This window comes from Cygnus olor, chromosome Z, assembly GCF_009769625.2.
Source record: "Cygnus olor isolate bCygOlo1 chromosome Z, bCygOlo1.pri.v2, whole genome shotgun sequence".
Taxonomy (NCBI): Eukaryota; Metazoa; Chordata; class Aves; order Anseriformes; family Anatidae; genus Cygnus; species Cygnus olor.
In genome coordinates, this window is record NC_049198.1 from 68,419,516 (window position 1) to 68,442,428 (window position 22,913).

The following is a 22,913-nucleotide window of genomic DNA, read 5'->3' on the forward strand; positions in this document are numbered from 1 at the left end:
TTAGAGTTGTTAGTTCTTGTGTATTATTTTTAAAAGAAAAGTGGACTTGTATACATATCTGGATTTATATTTTCAACATTTGGTTTCTGTCTGGAAAAAAATTATTTTTCTATGGAATAATCAAGAACCTCTCTTTGAGTGAAAGCCCAGCCATATTGCATAGAGAACAGTATATTTGGCAGGAGCGGGAAGCCTCGGAAAGGGCTCATTGCAAATAACAGTGCATGCTGGGCAGAAAGGGCCTGAAATAATTATTTCCACTTCTGTACCCTTACATTTTTAATGTAATTTGTGTTTTTATAAAAAAAAAAAAAAAATTAGTTTCTTGTAGAATTTGTTTATTTCCTATAGATGATGCTGTGTTTCGTTTTGTGTTTGCCGAGGCAGTTACTTACACTTCATCATCACAGTTGAGAGGCTTTTCCAGTCTGTACCCTTGAGGCAATTTTTCATAGAGTTCTGCACATGTCATTCCACAATATGGTGTTCCACCTAAAGCAGGGTTTAATCATTGTCATGAACACTACTTTTTTTTTAATTAAAAAATGTAATTTCATAGCGATAGGAAAAACAATGACTGACTCAGTAACAGGTGAATTAGTCCAGCATTAGACAGTATGTTTTTATACCAGCCCTGTAGGTGATAAAAATTTACACTGGCTTTCATTTTTCTTTTCAAACTGTGCATTAAGCAGCATGGAAGCAGTAACAACAAAACAGTAGCTTTTCAACTACTCAAGAACAAAACCAAACCAACCAACCAAACAAAAAAACAACAAACCCCTCAAGTTTTATTAATGTTCAGAAATTTTCTTTGACAGTACTTGGAGAAGTTTGGCAAAAAGAAGTGTTTACAATGTAAATACTGACTTAAAACTGAGGGGGATGATCAAAAGCTACCCATCAACATTATATCCACTTTTGGATTAAGGCTACAAATTGTGTGGTATGCTGAATTTTACATTTAGATATGTCCTGGGTTTTACAGTGCCATGAAAATATGGTCATGATGCTTTTCGCATTTAGAATGGTATCTGAACTGAAAATGTGATGACTGTATTTCCAAGAATACTGAAGCTAAATAAGGTTCTGTCAAATGAAACAGGAAAAAAAATGCAGTGTGATGAAAAGCAAGGAACTGTAAGCAGACTGAATGAGTCGAGGTTGCTTGACCCAGATGAGTTTATTTGTGCAGAACAAAATCCACATACTTACCTAAGCTAACAATTTCCCATAACAGGACACCATATGACCATCTACAAGAGAGGAGTATTATTGAGTGCCACCAGAATGCAACAAGATACCATATTTTAAAATGGTAGGTAATTTTGCTAATAATCAAAGAACATAAAGAAGTGTGAGTCAATCTCCCTATTTTTTTTCTTACCAATTTTTGTGTAATTTTAGGGTTCGTGGAACTGGAGTGCTTGGAACAAGATCTTTAGCAAAATTAATTCCCTGTAAGTCCATCAGACAGAGTTCTTGACTAGACTTAAGTGCTTTCAGCAAAAATAGCACTCTTATAGAATTGCTTTGCTAAATATCGGTTCCAGGTTCCTGAATAAAATACTGATTTCCTTTGACTCGCCCGAGAATTCAGAAGATTTTTTTTATTTCAAGTGAGAAATACACCTCTATTAGTAACCCAAATCTAATTAGCTTGTGGACTTGTGACATTTCTGATGAAATAAAAGTAACTATTTTTGCTGTTGATTTCCATTTTTTCTTGCCATTTGCTTACTCACACTGACATAGTTTGTGAGTTTTTTTGTGTTCAGTGCATGTCTTTATACTTGCTATCAAACTTCCCTTGATATTGAAAAAAAAATGTTTATTTTAAAAAGACCACTTAAAAACATACTTACACATCACTATTAGTGGTGTAAACACTGTAATTCAAAGATTCAATTGCCATCCATCTCACTGGAAGCCGTCCCTGGAAATTATTTCATGAAAGTTGGTTTGTTGGTGGTTGGAATAACAATATAGAATCATAGCACGATTTGGATTGGATTCGTTAAAGAACATATAGTCCACCCCACAACCCTGCTGTGGACTGGAACATCTCCCACTACACCAGGTTGCCCAAAGCCCCATCCAGCTTGGCCTTCAACACTTCCAGGGATGGGGCAACCATAACTTGTCTGGGCAGCCTGTTCCAGTGCCTCAACACTGTCACAGTGAAGAATTTCTTCCTTATATCTAATAAAAACCTCCCTCCTTTGGTTTAAAATCATTACCCCTTGTCCTGCCACTGCACTCCCTGAGTCTCTCCTCATCTTTCCTGTAGGCCCCCTTTAGGTACTAGAAGGCTGCAATGAGGTCTTCCCGGGGCCTTCTCTTCTCCAGGCTGAGCAGCCCCAGCTCCCTCAGCGTGGCTTCACAGGAGAGGTTCTCCGGCCCCTTGATCATCTTCATGGCCCTCTTCTGGACCCGCTCCAATAGATACCACAATCGAATCCCCAGCAATTGTTCTACATGTTATATTTATGAAAATTGACTATAAGCAAGTAAACTTTTTTAAGTAATTAGATTTATTACTTTAATTGTTCCGTGACTTGATTTGTACGTTTACATACCGAAGGGACAGTTTAAGCTAAAGCTAACAAAATTTATCCAACCAGCATCTCAAGACAAATTGGAAATAATCCTTGAGTAATGTCATGTGTCTCTAAGCAGTCCCATTCCCTTGATCACCCAGTGTTATTCCTGGTCTGTGGTTGTCTGATGTTTATTAGACGTCTTTCTCTTCTATGTCTTCCAAAGCATTAGCTCTGGACAGCTGTTTTGTCAACTCATAGATCCTGGTGTGTCTGTTATTACCGTTTTGTTAACTTCGTGCTTGTTCAATAAAATTAAACTAGCTTGCCCCAGCCAGATAAATTCTGGCACAAAAATTTAATTCTCACAGCTGTTCAGATACACATTTTCATCATATATCAAATATATGTTCTATGTATTTCTATATAGAATTGAACTAAATCTCATTACTGATTACAAAATTGGTTATTATACTGCCATCCATCTTCATAGAAGTAATTTTCAATTATGTATATTATAAATGTGTTATAGAGCTGATTTACAGGTAATGCTTGTGTATTAATAGTTAATATAAATATTTATACATGTTAGTATATTATAAGTATATATATATATATATGATTAGTTCTGTAGTACCTATGAGTTTACATTTTCATTTATATTACAATACAAAATAAGAAATAAGAAAACAAAAATGAGAACAGACTATATGGCTTTTGATTCTTACCATGGTCTTCTTAACATAAACTTCTTGACCTCTGGATAAGCCAAAGTCAGCTATTTTTGCAACATAGTTTTCTCCAACCAAGATGTTTCTTGCTGCTAAATCTCGATGAATAAACTAAAATTTAAAAAACAGAAATCAGTATGGTATCTGTGAGCTTGAAATGTGTTATTTGAATGCTCTACTGAAAATTGTAAGCATTCAGAATAAAAATGAAAACCAAAACAAATGGCTTAGTATGCCATTACCAATAACATTTTAAACTTTAGCTAAAGATGAAAGCAGTTAGTTACCACGTCATTTGTAAGTTTGAATGCCTCCTCCTTGATTCCCTGTGACATAGTATTTGATAGGGCTGAGTGAACACAACAAAATAATGGTCACCCAGTGTGTGCTATCAAAGCTAAAATTAAAACCTTATATTGATCTCATTTAAAAGCGTAGTCCCTGAAAAATTAATACTCTGCTCTTGGTGGGTAGAAAATTTAGGACTGACCTGTTTCTGGCTCAGGTAGTCCATCCCTCTAGCGACATCTGCTGCAAAATGGAGAAGTTGCTGAGAGGAAAGTGTAGATGCAGTACTGTTGGCAATGGCAAATGCTGGGTCTGTCTCTAGCACTCTGCTTTTCCGAAGGAAGTCCAGTAAATTTCCGTGGGGGGCATATTCGATGGCAAGGTAAAGATATCCTAATGAAAAATCAGATAGTTAGTGTATCACAAAGTAAAAGACGTTCAGCAATAGTATTTGGAAACCTACACTGATGTAAGTAAAAATAAAATAAACATAAAACAGATTTATGGGGAAATACCAAACAATGTAACTCCTACGTGTAATGGAGAATTTAGAACTACTGGTGAACATCATTTCTGACGGATTAACATGGACTTGTAGTTCTAACGCCAAGTGTATTTGGCTTTTTAACGTAAGTGTTGCACAGAAAAACCTGTTCATGAGCCGGTGTTTCTATGGACAATATGAATCTATACTGTTTTTGTTATTGTTGTTTTTAATGATTTTTTGAAGTGCATGTATTCAATAGTGTCTTACCCCGATGTTCACATGCTCCCAGAAGATTTATGATGTTGGGATGATGGCCAAGTTTACAAAGGACTTCAAGTTCTCCAGCAAAGTCTCTGTGGTCATCTTTTGAGGCATACTCTGAAAATCAAATCAGTGTGTATTTATGTTTTCCTTTGAACTGAATTTAGGATTATATTGTTAATTATGAGGACTCTGGGCTGCCTGGGGCACTACAGCTTCATTCCCAATAGAAAGAGGAAAACTCCAAGATACATTAATATTTACTTGAAAAATATGATTTTTCATTCCAAGAGGAGAAAAAGAATCTAATGTCTGTAGCAGCCACCTCCAGAGAAAGAAAGCATTTTAATATTACACATCTGTCCCTTCCCTTATTTCAAAAGGTAAGAAGTCATAGCAGATCATACTGCAGCTAGCTGCCTAAAAGTCTTTCCTTTTGTGTGCTTTTGATTATTTCTGCCTGCGTGCCGACCTTGGCTCATTTTTTAATGGTGATCGTATTTGAGTGTCTCCCAATTTGCCTACATAACAATCTAATGAATTGCAAAAAATATGTATGTTCTTGCAGTATTCCATGCATTGTAGTTCTCTCTGGAACATGGCAGTCAGGCCCGATGAGTACAAAGAATGCAAGTGACCCTTGATTTAGTGTATGTATGTACAGATGCAGAGATGTAGTTATCTGTGACTGGATGAGGTAGGTGAGGTAACTAAATGCTGTGCCCAAGGCTAGCTCAGTGCACCTGTTTCTATCAAGCGCATGTTTTAATGGCTCCTCCTTTGCAAATAAACTCACATGTGAAGTTCGTACTAGTCTGTGAAGTGCAAAATTCATAATCCTTAATGATGTTAGCATTTGAAGAGAAATATAGACCAACATGACAGAGCAGAAATGCAGTCTTTGCCGGAACACAAATCTTGGCCTAGTATCAGCCATTATAATGTTACTAGTAATTTTGAATATTTATTTAAACATTAGGAGGGGGCTACTAAGCACTTCTTAAGACAGAGGAACACTTAGAAAAAAAAAACAGCCAAGAGAAGTCTACAGTCTCGGGGTCTGATCTTTACTACCTTTCATCCTTTTAATCGCAGCGTCCATGCGTAAGCCATCCTTCTTAATTCGTGCTTTCAAGACTTGTCCAAAGTTACCTTCCCCGATCACATCTTGAAATTTGATGTCATTCCACTCAAGAACTGGATAAATGGTGGGATCTGGGCTGTTTTTGGCTTTCCTGCTCAGAGTGAGAGTACCCGAGTTAAACTGTACAGCTGGCTCTTCCCTCTGTAACAGAGTTAAGCAAATGACATAGAGTATGATTTCTTCTTTACTGAGCAATACCATGCTTACCCTCCCTGAATACATATGTGCTCACTGGTGTGCACACACACACAACCTGAACCATCTCCTGCTTACACACGAGTGAGACACCTACTTTAGACACTGGCTGCAGCAAGCATTTGTGCCTAGATCTACAAAATTAATCAGGCTCCTAATTTATGCATAAGTACCTTTGTACTAGGCATCCTGAAAATTTTCTGATTAATGAAGGTGAAAGAGATGGGCAAAAATCATTTGATAAAATTGATCTTAGAACCAGTTTTAAGTCTCAGGGCAAGATTTAACTCTTTGTTTGTCTTGAGTAAATTCCGTGCTAATCAGGCTCAGTAGGAAGACTGAGGAAAGACAATGCAAAGAAAGAAAAGAGAGAGGAAATGATTCTCCTCCATACTTAAGACATCTCCACTTCAGCCACACGTGCCCAATAAACACTTTTTTGGGGAAAAGTTTCAAGACAAGGAGCAGGAGCTATTATGTGTGGCCTGGGGACTCATTTTGTGGCCTGGAGACCACTCATCTCTTTGAATGAGTCCCCTTTAAAAAGGGGATCCCCTGGTCCCTTTTTTAAGAAATAACCTGTGGAGATCCAATTGGAGGAGTTCTTTGGCCCAGCTTCATTCTCCTTCATGGGTTTCCCTTTGAAGTGAGAGATAACACTGGAAAGCTGAGTGCGGCAGAAGCTACAGAAGGATACGAGTATATGCAGAGAGAGAGCTCTACGTGATACTACAAACTTCAGCAATTTCATCACTGCCAAAGCTATGATGTTGCCATTGACTGATCCCTGCTGTGCTCTCCCCAGGTTAAAAAAATGTGGCAGATCAGTCACTGATGCTCAAAAGCAATGGTTAAAAGTACTGCAGTTTTCAAAACAGGGCATAACTTCACAGAAGGAAAACAGGCTCTTCCATTCTGCATGGCTTGATACTTGGTCATACACAGGGGCAACAAGACAGAAAAGAGAAGGATAAATTGTGTGTATCTTTTTTCAAGTCAGGTCATCTGTCTCATAGCCTATAGCTATGATTGCTTTAGCTCTGGGTCACTAGCAACAGCACTAATGTCATACACGAAGAGGAGATTGTATTTGGAAAGGCCAAAGAAAAGGAAGTGAAAACAAACAAAAAACTGCAAAAGATGGGGCAAAAATGTTTAGCCACATTGCCAGAGGAAAGCTAGAAACCCACCACCACATTTTGGAAAGCCTGAGCCATTCTGCGCTGGAAGTTGGCTCTCTTTAACTGCAGCATGATGAGAAAGGCCAGGAGAATCGTTACGCAGGTCATCCCTGCAGAGCCAAGGATAGCAATAAGCAGCATTTTGCCTCCTTTCGATTCATATGGAGCTGTTGAGGAAGCACATAAAGAGTTTGTCATTTCCAGGTAATTCTGAAAAAGCCATGAACAATGCATAGCTAGACACTCCCATCTTATAAACGGCGTAAAGACATACAGGTATATCCCCTTGTTTTACAAAAATGTCACAGACATTGTATGCTCTGATTTTCAGATTTGTGAGCACCTGCTTATTTCAGGGAGAGCAGAGCTAAGGTCACATTCAGTGATCTAATTAACTCCATTAATTTATGAGCTGTTGGGCGCTTGCTAGTGAATACACACAAACGCTGTATGTTTCCACTTCACTGATGCCATGTAGGGAACTGAGAGTCAAAAAAGGGATATTGTGACTGCTCTATCTAACTGGCTTATATCATCAGCCCTGGTTTGTGCAAGTCTGGTATGCTGGAATAACTAACCTTTAGTTTCTGGAAGAGTCTTCAGTTCAAAGGATGTGTTTGGGTTGCTCAAGCCGATGTTGTTCTGAGCGTTAATCTGAACCTGGTACACAGTGTTTGGCTCGAGGCCCTTGAGATGGTATTGAGTAATGGTGGTGTTCTTAATGATAATGTCGATGTGGTTGTACTCAGCCTTGCCATAAATTTTGTAGCTGATGATGATGGAGGAGATGGAGTGACCCTCGGCAGTTGTCCAAGAGATGACTGAAGATGTGTCAGTGGTGTTAGAAAACTTGATGTTGTATGGTGCAGGAGGGATTCCTGAGAACAGACATAAACACACAAAAAGTGTTGGAGTGCACATCACCTCACCTGCCTTCCCTCAGAGGCCAAACATTTTACTCAGTGTCTTTGTTGTGCTAAACAGAAGAATTTTGTTGACAAGCTTTGGTAACTGAGCACAACTGTTTTATGAACCATGTGCAGTCACCCATATTGCAGTACTCCGTACTTCCAGCAGAGGTTGGAGTAGTATTCAGTATAGCCCTGTCCTTGCAAAAAGGATACGAATGCTCTAAGCTGTTCTGCAAGGACAGCATAATTGCTTTAAAATTAATGCAGAAAGGGTTGATTTACTTCTGTACTGAATCATCATCCCCATGTGATTCTGAGCACCCTCACTGCTGCAGGGAGCAATTCCCTGTCAGGATACAGGCTATTAGAAGGAAGGGAAATTGTTATCGATGTTTAGCAAAGTATCCCGAGTTGGAAGGGACCGACAAGGATCATCAAGTCCAAAATTTCATCAGAAAAACACCAGCAGAGGTGAGGTCTGGACTTCTGGACACACCCATGACGGCTATGCTAAGTACCTTCTGCTGGAAAAAAGTACCCTTAAGTTTTTCTTTGTGCAGTTTGGGATACTGCGGTGTCCCATGAGAACCGTTGATACTTCTTTTAATACGTGTAGGGTTTCATTGAGGGCTTCCTCACATGACCTGTTGTGAGGAAGAAGCATACCTTTCCAGTGTAGGGTTTGGGCAGTGACACCCATCAGCCAGGCAAACTTCATTCTGATAGAGCATCTGTTTTGGCACTGTGAAAGGGCACGGTTCATACTCAGGAATTCAAGCACGGGCACTGATCTTGAGCGTAGCTACACTGAAACTACACTTTGCTCACAGGAATGTGTACCTTTCATTGTATCTTCTTTTCCTTCCTTAAAAGCTGGCTATTTCTGTATTGACATGGCTGAACTGCAGGGTCTGAGTGTTGTTTTTTTTGGAGTTAAAAAAGAGCTTAGATTATGAAAATCTGTGTGTTCATCATTACAAGGAGAAAAAAGTGCTATGTGTGTTAGAAGCACAAATCATATAGATATTAAGAAGATGTGAATTCCAAAGCTTTTCACTTATTTTTCCTTTTTTTTTTTTTCTTTCCCATAAAACTCATCATCAGTTCCTGACAATTCCCAAGGTAAGAATTCCTTTGGATACAGAGATTTTCTTTATAATAATAGTAATAGCAACTGTGACAGGTTGTCATCAGGAACTGAGTGTTACCAAAACAAAGGATTAGTTTAATGTAGTGATTAAGAAACAATCATTCTGACCACTGGGGGAAAGAGGAAGAATTAAACGGAAGTGAATCAGCTACTTACTGTCACTGAAAGTCCACGCATACAGGTAGTTGCTCCATTCTCCTTGGGACCTGGTGTTCACCCGTACCCTGCACATGTATTGCTGTCTGGGCTCAAGATCTTTAATGATCAGTGTGGACATATTTCCTGGCACTTGAGTAATAACACTGCTCTCGTCACCATTGTCATTCACGCTCTTCCTTTCCACTTCAACACGAATGTCGTCCTCTGTCCTCAGAGTTAAAGGATGCCATGACAAATTCAGCGATGTCGTGCTTTTTGGAAGGAGTGTGAGACCTTCTGGTGGAGGAAGACCTTGGAGAAGCCACAGTGAGACAGGGAACAACATTTCACATCTGGTATGTAAACCAAAGCAGGGGTACCAGTTATTCGCAACCACTTGCCCTAACTTAGAGTGACAAAGGGCAGTTCTCCCCTCCCACACCCCACCCAGTTATCAGAAATTTGCTGTCTTTTTAGGTAATTCCTAGTGGAATCCTAATTTATTTTGCACGTCAGTATTCAGTTTGGGCTGTCTCCTCAGTGATCTGAAAGCTTATCTGCTTGTTCAGACATTTTAATTTTTAAAGTAAATTGATCTAATAGTAAGTGAAAGGACCAATCTGGTGTTAGAAGGAAGGACTAGCATGCAAAAGAAGTGTTTCCTATTTCCAATTCTGTTGCTTAGTCAGGCAAAGTATGCATATTTTCCTTTCCCAGATCCTCCACCTCTAAATCAGGGAGCATAATAGGACTGTCTTACATATAGGGTGGTTTTCTTCACCCCTGTTTTTTTTTTTTTTCCTTTGCCTGAGATTATTTCAAAAGGCTCTCTATATTTTTCACATCTAGCTGCTGCCATTGCTCAAATGAAAGTGCTCTGGCCGATCAGGGAGCAGACCACAGAGATAACCCTCTGAAATGGCCCTTTTCTGAAAAGCCAAGGTGATGGATGAGTTACCAAGTGCAGCTGTTGTGAAGCTAGCCTGTGGTCCGGGATGGCCTTCCCCACCTTCCCCTTGCCGACTCAGCTGAACACAGAACTGATACTCTGTTTTAGGTTCCAGATTGTCCAGTCTTTTGGTTGTGCCTTTTACTGAGAAGGAGAAAGAAACAGTAAAGTTGTATACCCCGTCCTGAAAAATGATAAGGAAGAAAAGGGCAGGAAAATATTCCTGAATGACTACACATGGAAGGTAAGATACTCAGGCTCTTCTTTTGTTCCCAATTCACTAAGATAAGCTATTTTGAAGCATATAATATATGGAGTTTTAACGTAAGCAGTGTAAGCCCATAGTAACGGCTGGGTTCTGACCCAGCGCAAGGGATGTTTCCATCCATCCTTCCTTTGGGTCAGAGCAGGACTGGTTACTTCAGCAGTACGTATTTTGTGTGCAGATCTTGGGTTACCATGAATTAGTGTAACTATTGTTTACTTGTTTAATTTCCTGTAATGTTTCCTGTAGTATTTTAGACAAAGTGGTCATCTCACTCACAAGCAGGCTTCACTTTACCTATACCATTCCTGATCACTATTTACGTAAAATATTTGTTGCAGTGGAGGGCACAGTAAGCATACAGGAAGACAGCAGATGCTTCAGGACCACTCCATACTGCTCACTGTTTTTGAAAAACAGGAATTTGCACAGGATTTTTCAACAGCTGGGCCCAGCATTGAGTACTGTTTATCTTAGGGCAGAAGGGGGGAACCTTTTGATTACTGAAAATTGAATAAACACTTCCAACCACTGTCGGTGTACCACACTCACATTAACATTATACAGTACTGTTATACAGAGCCATGTGGCCAGTCATAAAAGATTTAATTTTTATGGGTTACAGAGACTTTTGAATCTGGGTCAAGGGCAGACGTGAAATTATGTTTCAGTATGTAAGTGAAGTTTGTGTTTGAGAGAATTAGAGAATCTTACCTTCTACAGACATCCAGGACTGATAACGCTTTGCTGGCTTGTACAGGAGTTTTGTTGACACAACAGGTCCATCTCCAAGATGTAACTCAGCATTGATATCAATAATGAGAAAATTATGTCCACTGTCTGTCAGCCGTGGGGCATACTGTGGCACAGGAGGAACTGAGCAAGAATGCAAGTATTAAACCAGCCTTTTAATTCCCTACATCAGTAAAACTCTGGTACCTTCCTACATCTACAGGAAAATGGGAGATGCTCTTCCAAACTCTTAAAAAGTAGACAGCGGTTTAGACCCTAAAACTCACAGTTTGTACCCTTCAAAAAAAAAAAATTATAAAAAAATTGCCTGTTCTTTTAATCCTTACCATCACACTTTTATACCCCAATACACTTAATTAGGGTGCCGCTTATAAGAGGCTTCTGTTTATATTCTGACTGTAGATATTTATTCAGACATTTTCCTGCAGTTCAGGAATGGAAAGCCCTGCCATGTTAGACTATAAATCTTGTTTTAAAAATAGAGAGGCAAAGATGTTAGAAAAGATTTATGCTCTTACCTTTAACTGTAACTTGAAATGGCTTCTCAGCCATTCCTGCTACTGTCTGCACGCTGCAGACCCAGGTTCCTGTATCACGGGGCTGGACTCGATTAATTGTAAACATAGCTTCAGAGCGATTACTGGTGACAATTAAGGAAGGCTGAAAAGACAAAAGACATGGACCTGAAAACTGCGGGCATTACGGAATTTTTCCATTCCACCTTTCTCACAGGTTAGGAATTCATTTAGGGTTTAGTGGTGTCACTAGAGAGGCTCTATAGAGGTCAGTTCCATAGATTCACATATGCTTCAGTCCGTGAGTTCTATTTCTACAGTTGAGGAAGCTCACATGGTGACTGCTGTGTTTGATCATGTATCTGATTTCATTCTCTTTAAATCCTAATCCATGTATGTGATTTCAATCTCTTTAAATCAAAGGCTGTATATGTATTCCTTCTTTTAGTGTTTACATAGTAAACATAACTTCAATACACAATGTAGATTCAATAATTGAAAAAGTATTTAAAATTATTTAAAAATAATAATTGAAAATTGAAAAATAAATAATCACTGGTATTTCAGAGACTATGATTAATTTCTACTGTATTTAGTAACATATTTTACATTGTTACCAGTTAGTCATAGAGGAAGAGCAGAATTAAAATTAAGTTACCTATATATATTTCAAAGTATAATTTACCATTTTATCAACAAGTCAAGATTTTTTTCTCATTTTCAGGAATGTCAACATGATCTGATTTGGTTGTTCAACGGTTCCTAGCCTATGTGAGAGCCATTCATCTAAATCACTTTTTTTTGTTTGTTTGTTTTTGCTAGCCCTGTAAGTCATGTGGATTATAGCAAAGTTTTAAACTTTTTGGAACAGGAACTCAGTAAATAAAGAACAGCAAACAATGAGCAGTGCGATAAGCAATATGATAATCTCAGAATACTGAAATTTCATGTTATGCTTATAAAGCACAGTGTGCATTAACTACAGATAAAGTCAGTATAAATATCAGAAATAACAGGAAGCAAGTAATCAGGAGCCTACCCTTAGGACAGTTCCATCTTGCTTCAAAAGTTTAAATTCTTCAGATTTAGGAAGTGGCATCCCAGTAGCTATACAAAAAGGCTTGAACTCGACACCAGAATTGAGTTCCACAGGGTCTAATAAGTTTTCTATCTGAGGCGAAAGATCTGCTGAACCTGCAGAATATATATTATGTCATCCTTCAAACAGAACTTTCAAAAGGCACGCTTAGGCATATAATGCACATGCACACTGGAAAGCTTAGGCAGCATAGGTATCTGGTCCTCCCTCGCTTATGTAAGCATACCCACGGATACCCAAAGCTTACCAAAGTCAATACTGTTATAACAGAGTAAAGAGCATGTGAGAAGAAACAACCCCTCTATCCATTCTTCTTTTGTTTCCTCTTCCATTCCCTCTTTTTCTTGCTCCTTTTTATATTCTAAGCACACACACACTACTTATGGCAAAATCATGCGCACAATTTGTAATGAATGTGTAGTTACTATTAGCTCTCCATTACGTCTTTTCACAAGAGCAGTTGGATCACAATGGTGTAATTCACCTGGTTGGGTCATGGCTTTATTTCTTTGGTTGTTTTTTTTTTGTGTGTGTGTGTTTGAAAGCTTTTACAAGTTAACAATAGATTCGTCACTTTATTTATCAAGCAGAAATGATAGTTGCTGAGTGCATTTCATAAAATACTGTGTGCCAACCTTGCCTGAATCCGAAGATATTCTGAATGAAGTACATCCAGCTTTGCAAGCCTAACTCTGTCAAAGAGGCAGAGCTGCTTTAAACTCTGGGGTAGTCCTAGTGTCTCTGACATCAATTTCAGATTATGAGCCTGGTGGTGTAGGAGTGTATGCAGCTGAATAAGAGGTATGCAGGAAACCTTAAAGGTTTAGCATGAACCTATCCAAAAGGTGATCATGCAAGTAGGATGTCCAGCTCCTTTCAGTAATTGATATTAAGGCTGGTGTCAAACCTACAGAGTAAAGACTGTAACGCTACATTTAATGAAAGCAAGTCACAGAATCACAGAATGGTTGAGGTTGGAACGGACGTCTGGAGGTCACTTGGTCCAATCCCCTGCTCAAGTGACACCCAGAGCAGGTTGCTCAGGCCCATGTCCAGGCAGCTTTTGAAGACCTCCAGGGAGGGAGACTCCACAGCTTCTCTGGGCAACCTGTGCCATTGCTTGGTCACCCACACAGTGAAACGTTTCCTGATGTTCAGGGGGAACCTCCTGTGTTTCATTTTGTGTCCACTGCCTCCTGTGTTGTCACTACTGGAGAGTGCCTGGCTCCGTTTTCTTTGCACCCTCCTGTCAGGTATTAACACACATTGATAAGATCGCCCCAAGCCTTCTTTTCTCCAGGGTGAACAGTCCCAACTCCCTCAGTCTTTCCTCATGGGAGAGGTGCTTCAGTCCCTTCATCAACTTTGTGGCCATTTTTGGGCTCTTTCTGGTATGGTTGCTGTTGTACTGGGGATCCCAGAACCGGACCCAGCACTCCCAAGTATGGCATCACGAATGCTGAGCAGGGCTGAAGGATCACCTCCCTCAACCTATTGGCAATCCTTTACCTGGTGTAAGCAGCAGATATAAGTCTGCTATAAGTCAGATATAACTGTAGCATGCTGGCCTGTAAAATGCAGCATATAGCGCTCAGAAACACTGCACTGCAGTAAAGGTATGCAGATACATGTGGGCCCTTGGAATGCAATTGACAGCATAAGGATACCAGCCTGAAGTGGAAATGCTACACCAGCATGAAGATCTGTTTCAGTTACACTGGGTAAAAGTCATTTACTACCGTGTTACCTTGCTTTACCTTCTTTTTCACATTGCAGACCGTGCCATCCGAGGGAGCAGACGCAGCCCTTAAATCTGTCGCACGTCCCTCGATTGTGACAATTACATCTGAGTTTGCAATCTGACCCATAAAAACCAGGTTTGCACTCTGCAAGTACATATGTTTCCAGTTAGTGTAAAGGTACTAGATAATGTCTTCCATAAGTTTTCAATGTCATGCATCAATTCTCTCCAGTAGAGTTTACTTCCCTCAGTTGGGTTGAGTTTGAAACTCTTTGTAGCAGCACTAAGTTATCCACAGAGCATCCGGAGGACAAATAACATGAAATATAGAGCACATTTATATCCATGCCTGTCATTTGTACGCTAGATGGAAATGTGGAAGCTTCTTCGACATCCACTGTGGTTTCACGCTTGCACTGTGGTAGTGTCAAAATTTCATCAGTGTTAACAGCACCAATGAACCATAGTACATACACATGCATGGAGATGTGCACCATGTCCCAAAGAGATTTCAGTCTAATAGAAATGAACAAGGCTAATTATTGCCCAGTAGGTGGATATGTGATTGACAGTGCATAGCTCAGTGTGACATGTAGAAATACAGCAGGGCTGTAGCTGTTATCAGAGCTGATGTTACAACATCAATTCATTTTGCAGAATAATTTGAATAGTTTGCAACTTTGCTTAATCCTTCTTTTGAGGATCTGAAATGCTCCTCTGAGGTAATTAAATATTATTATCCCTTTTTTACAGAATGGAAACATTCCTCTCTCTTAATCTCCTCTGTTAGTTTCTGTGTTTCATATGTGCAGCACATTAAGGACTCTTCACCATTCCCCATATTTTTGACTATACCTTTATCACATTCCAGTCCCATCCATCCTGTGGCACAAGAACAACCATATGGATCTGGCAGACAGAACATATAGTTTTTGCAGCCATAGTTTTCTTTGCAGCTCTCTTCACATGTTTTGCCAAATGTATTGGCTCCACAAGCTATTGAAGGGAGAGAGTGAAAGAAAGATCCAAGAGCAGTAAGTCTGCAAGAGAGCTAATGCTTCCAATGATACAGCTTTAGACAATAGAAAACATGAATTAAAATGAAAAGTTACATTTTTACCATTCAGATACTAGAGCTATTAACTTCCAAAACATCTTAAGGCACTGCTGCACGAATGGTAAGTTCTGGCAGCTGAAACAAACATTGCTTTCTGCCATATAAGAAAGAATCCATCATCAAAGCCTCTATTGCTTTGGATATTTGGGCATAGAGCTTCAGCAATAAACCCTCTTTATAAGCCTTTCTAATACTGAATGGACAAACACTGCCTTGAAAACCAAATCTCCTTCTTAGAGGCCAGTGCATATAAAACTGCTCAAGGTTTTGCTTCTCTGCTATGACCACTGATTAATTAGAGTGGTTCAGGTGTCATCTGTTCCAATAGTTGCATTGTAATATTTGCAGCACTGCAATTTGGTCAGAATATTTAGATAGATATTTAGCATTGTACTCACAAGTTGCTTGGACAGATCAGTGTGCAGTGTGCTCGTACTCCAATTACTCCAGAATCCAAACTAATTGTCACAGACACAGATATGCACAGACATATATTATTGATACGCCCCTCCAGAGACTGTTCACCCTCTGACCAGGTGGCAGCTTGTTCAGGAGTAGCGTGGGAATGTTTGTCACAGGGCTTCATTTCCCAGTGCCAGGGTATGCTTAAGATCCCACAGTCTGTCATGCATTTAACAGTCAGTCAGCAGCTTCAAGCATGCTGATTTTTGAGGAATTGGAAACATTTGTCTTAACTACAAGAGCTGCTATGCTAATTCCAGGTTCATCTCACCCAACACTGTCCTGTCTCCAGCACCAGCTGTAAATGCAATAGCTATAAACAGTCAAACAGGGCTAGTGTATTCTGCCAACTTCTATTACAGAGCACAAATTAATAAGCAATCTGTGAAGAGAATATTTGCTTACCTTTCTCACATGTTTTTCCCATAAAACCTGGAGGACAGATGCATTCCCCAGTATCTTCATGACAAATGCCATTGTTCATGCAGGAAGGGCAGTGGGAGCTACAGGAAGGGCCCCATTTCTGAGCTTCACATCCTTTTATGCAGAAATATGACATGTTTGTTGTCTCCTCAGTCAATAACCAGTCAAGCAGTAAAATAAGTGACAGTATGATCCATATGCCCCTACCCCAAAATGCTGGCCAGCTGGCTTAATGTAAAGAGGCACTTTTTTCATGTGGAAGTTTTCCGGTTTCTGGAGCAGATCTACTGTGTAGTACACAGCAACACCACCTAGCATTTTCATAGAAGGAACTGTGAAAGTCTTCCTTTTTTGAAATCAGAGGTAAATCTATCTTTTTTTTTTAGTTTGGGAAAGTAAGTTTGGAAGTTGGCAAAGATGTTTCATTTAATATTTCTGTTCTTATAGCAGGTATTTGAGACCTATGAAAGCTCCAGGTTCACCTGCAGCTGGCTGTACCAATATTAAGCCAGCAGGTCCGAGCTTGGCATCACTGGCATTGTACCAGCATTTGGCAAGTGATGATTTTTTTCTGTAGCAGTATTTTTCTTGAAAGCTCAATAGAGCAGGTTCTCCTCTGCTATATCTTTACTGTCTTCACTGGGCCTCTATAAGGATCAATCAACTGATGACGTGTTTCTAGAAAAAATGGACTAAGAGCAACCAGTATATATATCAGTTTAGACGCATGTCAGAATTTTCTTTCCCACTTCCTAATTTAAAAAGATACTGCTACCATGAATCCTGCCAGTGAGAGTCTTGCTACTGATTTAAAAGAAGCAAAACTTAACCTCTAAACTTCACTACAGGAGTGTGTTGCCTCATCGTGCAAATGCTTAACAAATCCCTGCAAGATACAAAATTCACTGAGTTGCTTTTGAAATTAGTGGTGAGAGGACTCTGTAGTTTTCAGTATTTGATTTGTAACAATGTTTTGTACATCACAGAAAGTGATCTTCATGACTTCCTCTACTGTAAAAGTAGAACAGAGTTGATAAACGGGAAACTGAAATAGGCTCGCTAAAACTGGAGTAATTTAGTTAATTAAATCTTGGAACAGCTTTTTCAGATTTCAGCATACATTTAATGAGTCAACATGGTATTTAGAGCTTTGTCTCCTCCTTCTCCCAGAATGAAATTACTAAATGTGCATACTTAGGGAAAAACAAACAAACAAACAACAAAACAACCTTTGCTAAAATCATCCATCTATGCCTATAACAGTGACTCAGAGAAAGCCTGAACATGTGTCTGAGCAGTGGCATGTAATCATTCCTTCTCTTTATTGTTAGTGTGCTCCCTACAGCTCTCCCAGACTACACCCAAGGAGTTTTCCCAATAGGCAGGATGCACAAGGCTTTTGACCTGTTCCAAGGCATGGGAGAGCATTTATGGGCAGTGTATGGGCAAGTCATCTGCTGTGCAGCTTGGCACTAGAGCAGAGAACAGACTTTGGACCATTTTATTTAGTAAGCTGGCCATAGCTTCAGAATCCAAATGTGGGGCTTTACATTGATTCATTTGCAACTCCTGGATATCCTGTGGATGTCAGCAAGTAAAGTATGTTTTAGTTTCAGAAACATTTTCTCCATCATGTAAAATGCTTTAACAGCTATTTATTTTCACACATCAATTTTACATTTCTATTCAAGTTAATAGAATATAATTTTCTTTATATCTGATGAAATTGGGCATGGCAGCATGGGCTACCAGACATCTAGAATGCTTAATAAAAAATATCCACTTGCACTGTGAAGTGGTCCAGTTTTCCACTGGGAGTTGAGCTTTAATGGCTGACTGTGGCAATTTTAAACAAACTGGGGTAGTTTGTGAAATTGCAATGCTGTACGCTAAAGATTATTTTAGAATAGATGGAGTTTGGATATAACTTACTACAGAGAACAGAGACATTTGAAAATTTGTATTTTTTGCTCATATCCGCATCATATATTCATGAGAGACCCTGTGCTGCCTTCTTTGTTCCTAATTGCTTGATATTTGAAAAGCTGAGCTGCTGAGAAAAGAGCTGTCTCTCTTGGCAATGGCTAAGATGAATTGAACCTAAATCTGAAGGTTTTTTTTTTCTCTCTCAGCTGCTTAAATCACGATCAGCTTATATCGAAGATTGTTGGGAAAGAAATTCTTATGACATAATCTGATGGCAGCTCATGCCAAGGAAGATTTTGGGCCTTATTTGGGCACAGTGTAGATTTCATGTCAGATTCATTACAACGTTAAACAATTAATCATTAGCACACATTAATGGAACTTACGTCTTACAATAAGCCTTGTGTAAGCAGAAGTAAAGAGGTTTCCTCCTATGTATCTGGCAGAGTAAACCCCTGCATCCTGTGGTTGAACATGAGGATAGGAGACTTCCAGCTCGCCCGGCACTTCGTGCCTGGGCACGGAGTGAATGAAGGAACCTGGGGAAGGAGCACACAGAGACAGAGGACAGAAGTCATTCAGCATTTCCAGCCAGAGCAAGGTTGAGTTGGTCACTGAGGAAGGACAGCTGGGATGAACTAAGCAGCAGAATACATCCATGAGTTACGAATTTTCTGGCAGCTCTTTAACTGTGCTAGTTCTTGGTAGTTGGAGAGGTACAAGTGAAAAGGAAGCAGATGAATGGTGCAAACAGCTTGGAGTTAAGCACTGCTTTACAAGAATGTTGCTAGTAGTCTTGTGGTTAAAAGCTTTTTATTCCTTGGCCCTCCTTGAAGTCAGGATGACTCCCTGTAAGGAGCCCTAGTGTGGCTGGAAGGAGTCAAACAGCAAATGCTGGGCAGGTCCTATTTAATCTCAGTAGCTCAGAGATTTACAGGAAGACAACAGTACAGCTTTATCTTTTCTTCACAAACTTAATATGATTCTCTCTCTTTTTTTTTTTTTTTTTCCACCATGGGAGCTTGTCTGTATTATTCTAGGCTTGCTGTAGTTGTTCATACATACTTGCTAAGTAAGGCAAAAACATTTAGTCTTCTCCCATCCCTCTGGATCACCGAGTAATGACATGTGAACATGGGTTGCATGGGTTGCTGTCAAATTGAAGTTCCATCCAGTGCAGTTCAGGACCCCAGGGAGTCCTCCCACCCCAATCTATTGCAGCAAGGCTGCTGCAGCCCGCTGATGCCCATTCCAGCCAGCTATCGCCAAAACATACATGTATGTGCTCACACACACTGGCTCACAAAGGTCCCTGCCGTAACTGGACATAGACACCCGGTGTTGCCAGCTGCTGGCCCCACACTTACAAGACCCTTTGACCCCAGGCATGCGTTTCCAGTTGTGAGGAGTCAATCCTGTTGTGCTACCTGCCTTCTGATCTGACCTGAAGGTCACCAGCAGAATATAGACATGCACAGACATGTTAGACATGTGCACACTCATGTTGAAGAATAATTAAGACTACAGTTTAATAAGATCGGACTAACTGTAGAGCAGGGCTGTGCGAGGCGAGTGTCGTGACTCGCAACATACACTGGTGCAAGTGACCCCTTTTACCTGCTCTCTGCACCTTTCTCCGATGCTTGTTCCTTTCCATTTCGCTTTGATCCCTCCCTTTCCCCCCATCGGCTCTGTCCCTAAACATGCGGTTATTTCACTCATTCCCAGTTCCCCTTGATCATCTCATCATAAGTTTGCCCCTTCTCCCTTGAGATCTGTGATAATTCCCCTTCTTATAAGCTCTGGTTGAAGCTCCTCAGGGTGTCATGTTGTTCCCCCTGTGGCCTCTCAGCAGCTGGAGAGCTCTGGCCTTCAGTGTTGTCTCTGTTATCTGCTGCTCCTTAGGGGTTTGTGCGTCTGGTTATTTATTACTTCTCTTATTTCCCATCTTAGTCTTTTATGCTGAGTGACCATGAACCAGATGATACTCTCACAAACCAAATGCCCGTATGTTCTGCATCTCCGTACATTTACTGTGGTAATGGAACCTGGTAGGGAGCCACAGACCTTTTTTCACTATGCTGAAATCATGTACAGGCTAAAGATAAGCAGGTCCTCACTGTCTGGGATCATACTACCTAGCAGTCAAACTTCAGGCAGCCTAGAAACATTAAACTTTGTTGAGAGTCACAGTCAAAACAGCAGAAAGACAAGACCATGACAACACGTAACAGTTCTTCAAGGAAACAAGGCCAAAGAAAAAGAATGCAAGGGATTAGTTCTGGAGCTGTTTTTGTTTGCATGTCTTTTGAGTCGTAATCTGCAAACAATGTTGACAGCAAAGTATTAAGAAAGCCTTACGCTAACATTGCATTAGCAAGGGTCAGTTTCTGTGGCTCATTTTCTATGATGGCCCATGTTATGCCAATGTCTTAACACAATTTTGTTTAACAGACCAGTTTTGTTCACTGGAAAACCTTTGTGAGGGTTTGCAAGGGGGAAGCGTTACTTTAAACGACTGAGGCAAAAGACAGTAACGGTTAAATGTATCAGGACATGCTTTTTCTGTTCTCTGCCAGGTGCTGTATCAGGAATCCTCTGGGATGATATTTCAGCTGCAGTCTCAGGTGGAGGACTTGACCTACTGTCCACAGTTAATTTGAGGCTTTTTGCCAAATTTCCAGTTGGAGCCCCAGCTAAGGCAGCACCAGGATGTAAACACTCCTGCACCAACATATCAGCTGGAACTTGCATGGGAAAATGCTGACAGGGCGGTCACAAAATTTCCTTGGGGACCCTGAAAGGACAAGTGATTTTTTTCTCCCAGCCTGCAGAAAGGAGCTCTGAGTGTTTATAAGTGGGACTGAAGCTGACTAACTGCATGCAGTCTTCTGCAGCGTGATGGCACGTACTGACATCATCCTGCTCTACTTACTCCCTGTCTCCTGGTGGCTCATTGTAAGCTAGACTGTCAGTAGACAAAGATGGAGCAGAATGTTGTTACATGTGCTCTCCACAGCTAGAATTTGCTGACATTTAACATTCTGATTAAATATGATTGCACTGTGAATTTTAGCGGCCTCCATTTCTACAGGAGGTACACAGCAAACTGCACGTATTTCCAAGTGCTGGGCAGTAGCAATGTGCAGCTGAGCGCTGAGTTACGTGTGATTTAGGTGCTATGTTAGACAGAAAAGCTGATGTCATAAATTTTACAACCTGACTGTTTTTGTAGTTGGATGAAGGGAAGATAAGGTTTTGTTAACAGTTCTGCCTTTCTAACAGCAGGTTACTAGTGCTTAATTTCTTAATCTAAAAAGCATCACAGAAGCTCAATGGCCTATGAAAGCCATTTGAAGAGGGGATGGTATGCAGTTGAGAAGCAGTAGAAATGCAAAGAGAGATTCAGTAAATAAACCTTCAGAGGGAAAAAAGAAAAAAAAAAAGATATGAGGGGATAGAGAAAGAAATGAAAAAGGAACCAAGCAAAGGCATTCTGGTGGAAGAGAAATAAATCAATCAATTTCACTATTTAGATATTGGAAATAATTCCTTTAAGGAACATTAGATGCATAAGGAGTTATGCCTCAAGGAATGTGGCAGGTGGCTAAGACAACGATAGTAGGAAGAGGAGAGGTTAATTACCATTTTTGTAGATCACTGCATCTTCCTCTTTTGCTGCCATTCTGATGAAGGAAATATTCACATGCTCTCCCTTGTTTGCTGTAACAGTTAAGGCCACAGGGTGGAATGAAGCTAAAAACAGAACAGGACATAAGTTTAGGATAAATAGCAGCAGTTGTTATCTCTACCTGATCTCTGGGCTGGAAGCTGGGAATGGTTTTACAGCATGACCCCCACTCATTTTCTGAAGTTTAAATTGCCTTATTGCACACACTATTTAGCATCAGCCATCTTTACCCTGTGCTTTTGCAAACACACCTATAATCTGAAACATCAGAGTACCGCTAGAACCTAGAGCATGAAAATAGAAAAAGAAAAAAAAAAAAAAAAAGAAAGAAAAGAAAAAGGGATTTTGGCTGAGTAATTGGAAACACTTCCTAACTAGGAGCTCCACCTGGCTGTAAAATGCTTTCCTAAGTTTCTTCATCCCTTGAGACATTTTTCAAACAGACTGGATAAAGTACTGGAAAATGTATTGTAGGGAACAAGCAGTCGTTGGCAGACAAATAAATAGGCTGAGTGACTCAGTTCTTTTCTGGTTCAGCTTTCTGGTGCAGAACAGTTGAGACAGATCAGGATACTGCAGGGGTTGGGGGAGAGACCGTAAGATAGAGTGGCCCATTCTTGTGTTCGTTCAACATGCTGTCTGTAAATGCTGAGAGTGTTAGCCTGCACTGAGAATAAAAGAAGAAACTGTATTCAGAGCCAGTGTTGTTTTTACCAAAATACTCTCATCTGAAAATGTGACTTAATTAAAATAGAGGTTTTGTGGGAGGAGCTTTCTAGATCAGTGGTATTTTTCAATTTTCTAGTGGATTTTTCAACTGGAATTGCATTCAACTTTAGTAATTGAATTAAACTTCCAATTTTTTATTTTTTTTTTTAGTTTCCAGGGAAATAGAAATCCATTTGCCTGCTCAAAAAGAAAAAGAAAAGTACTTTTATGTGTTTGT

General features: G+C 40.0%; 1 protein-coding gene across 1 annotated transcript in view; it reads right to left on the reverse strand.

The window, feature by feature from the left end:
* The window catches only part of TEK (TEK receptor tyrosine kinase), a 42,014-nt gene that overhangs the window by 914 nt on the left and 18,187 nt on the right, over window positions 1-22,913 (reverse strand). The window contains exons 3-21 of the mRNA XM_040541357.1: window positions 21,922-22,032; window positions 18,663-18,815; window positions 16,333-16,464; window positions 15,204-15,344; window positions 14,365-14,493; window positions 12,548-12,702; window positions 11,512-11,653; window positions 10,955-11,116; window positions 9,985-10,119; window positions 9,045-9,338; window positions 7,406-7,705; window positions 6,837-6,994; window positions 5,382-5,592; window positions 4,314-4,424; window positions 3,762-3,952; window positions 3,269-3,382; window positions 1,866-1,936; window positions 1,216-1,256; window positions 396-492 (exon numbers count right to left, since the gene is read on the reverse strand). Coding sequence (XP_040397291.1) covers window positions 396-492; window positions 1,216-1,256; window positions 1,866-1,936; window positions 3,269-3,382; window positions 3,762-3,952; window positions 4,314-4,424; window positions 5,382-5,592; window positions 6,837-6,994; window positions 7,406-7,705; window positions 9,045-9,338; window positions 9,985-10,119; window positions 10,955-11,116; window positions 11,512-11,653; window positions 12,548-12,702; window positions 14,365-14,493; window positions 15,204-15,344; window positions 16,333-16,464; window positions 18,663-18,815; window positions 21,922-22,032 — 2,848 coding nt within the window. The remainder of the gene's footprint in view (window positions 1-395; window positions 493-1,215; window positions 1,257-1,865; window positions 1,937-3,268; window positions 3,383-3,761; window positions 3,953-4,313; window positions 4,425-5,381; window positions 5,593-6,836; window positions 6,995-7,405; window positions 7,706-9,044; window positions 9,339-9,984; window positions 10,120-10,954; window positions 11,117-11,511; window positions 11,654-12,547; window positions 12,703-14,364; window positions 14,494-15,203; window positions 15,345-16,332; window positions 16,465-18,662; window positions 18,816-21,921; window positions 22,033-22,913) is intronic.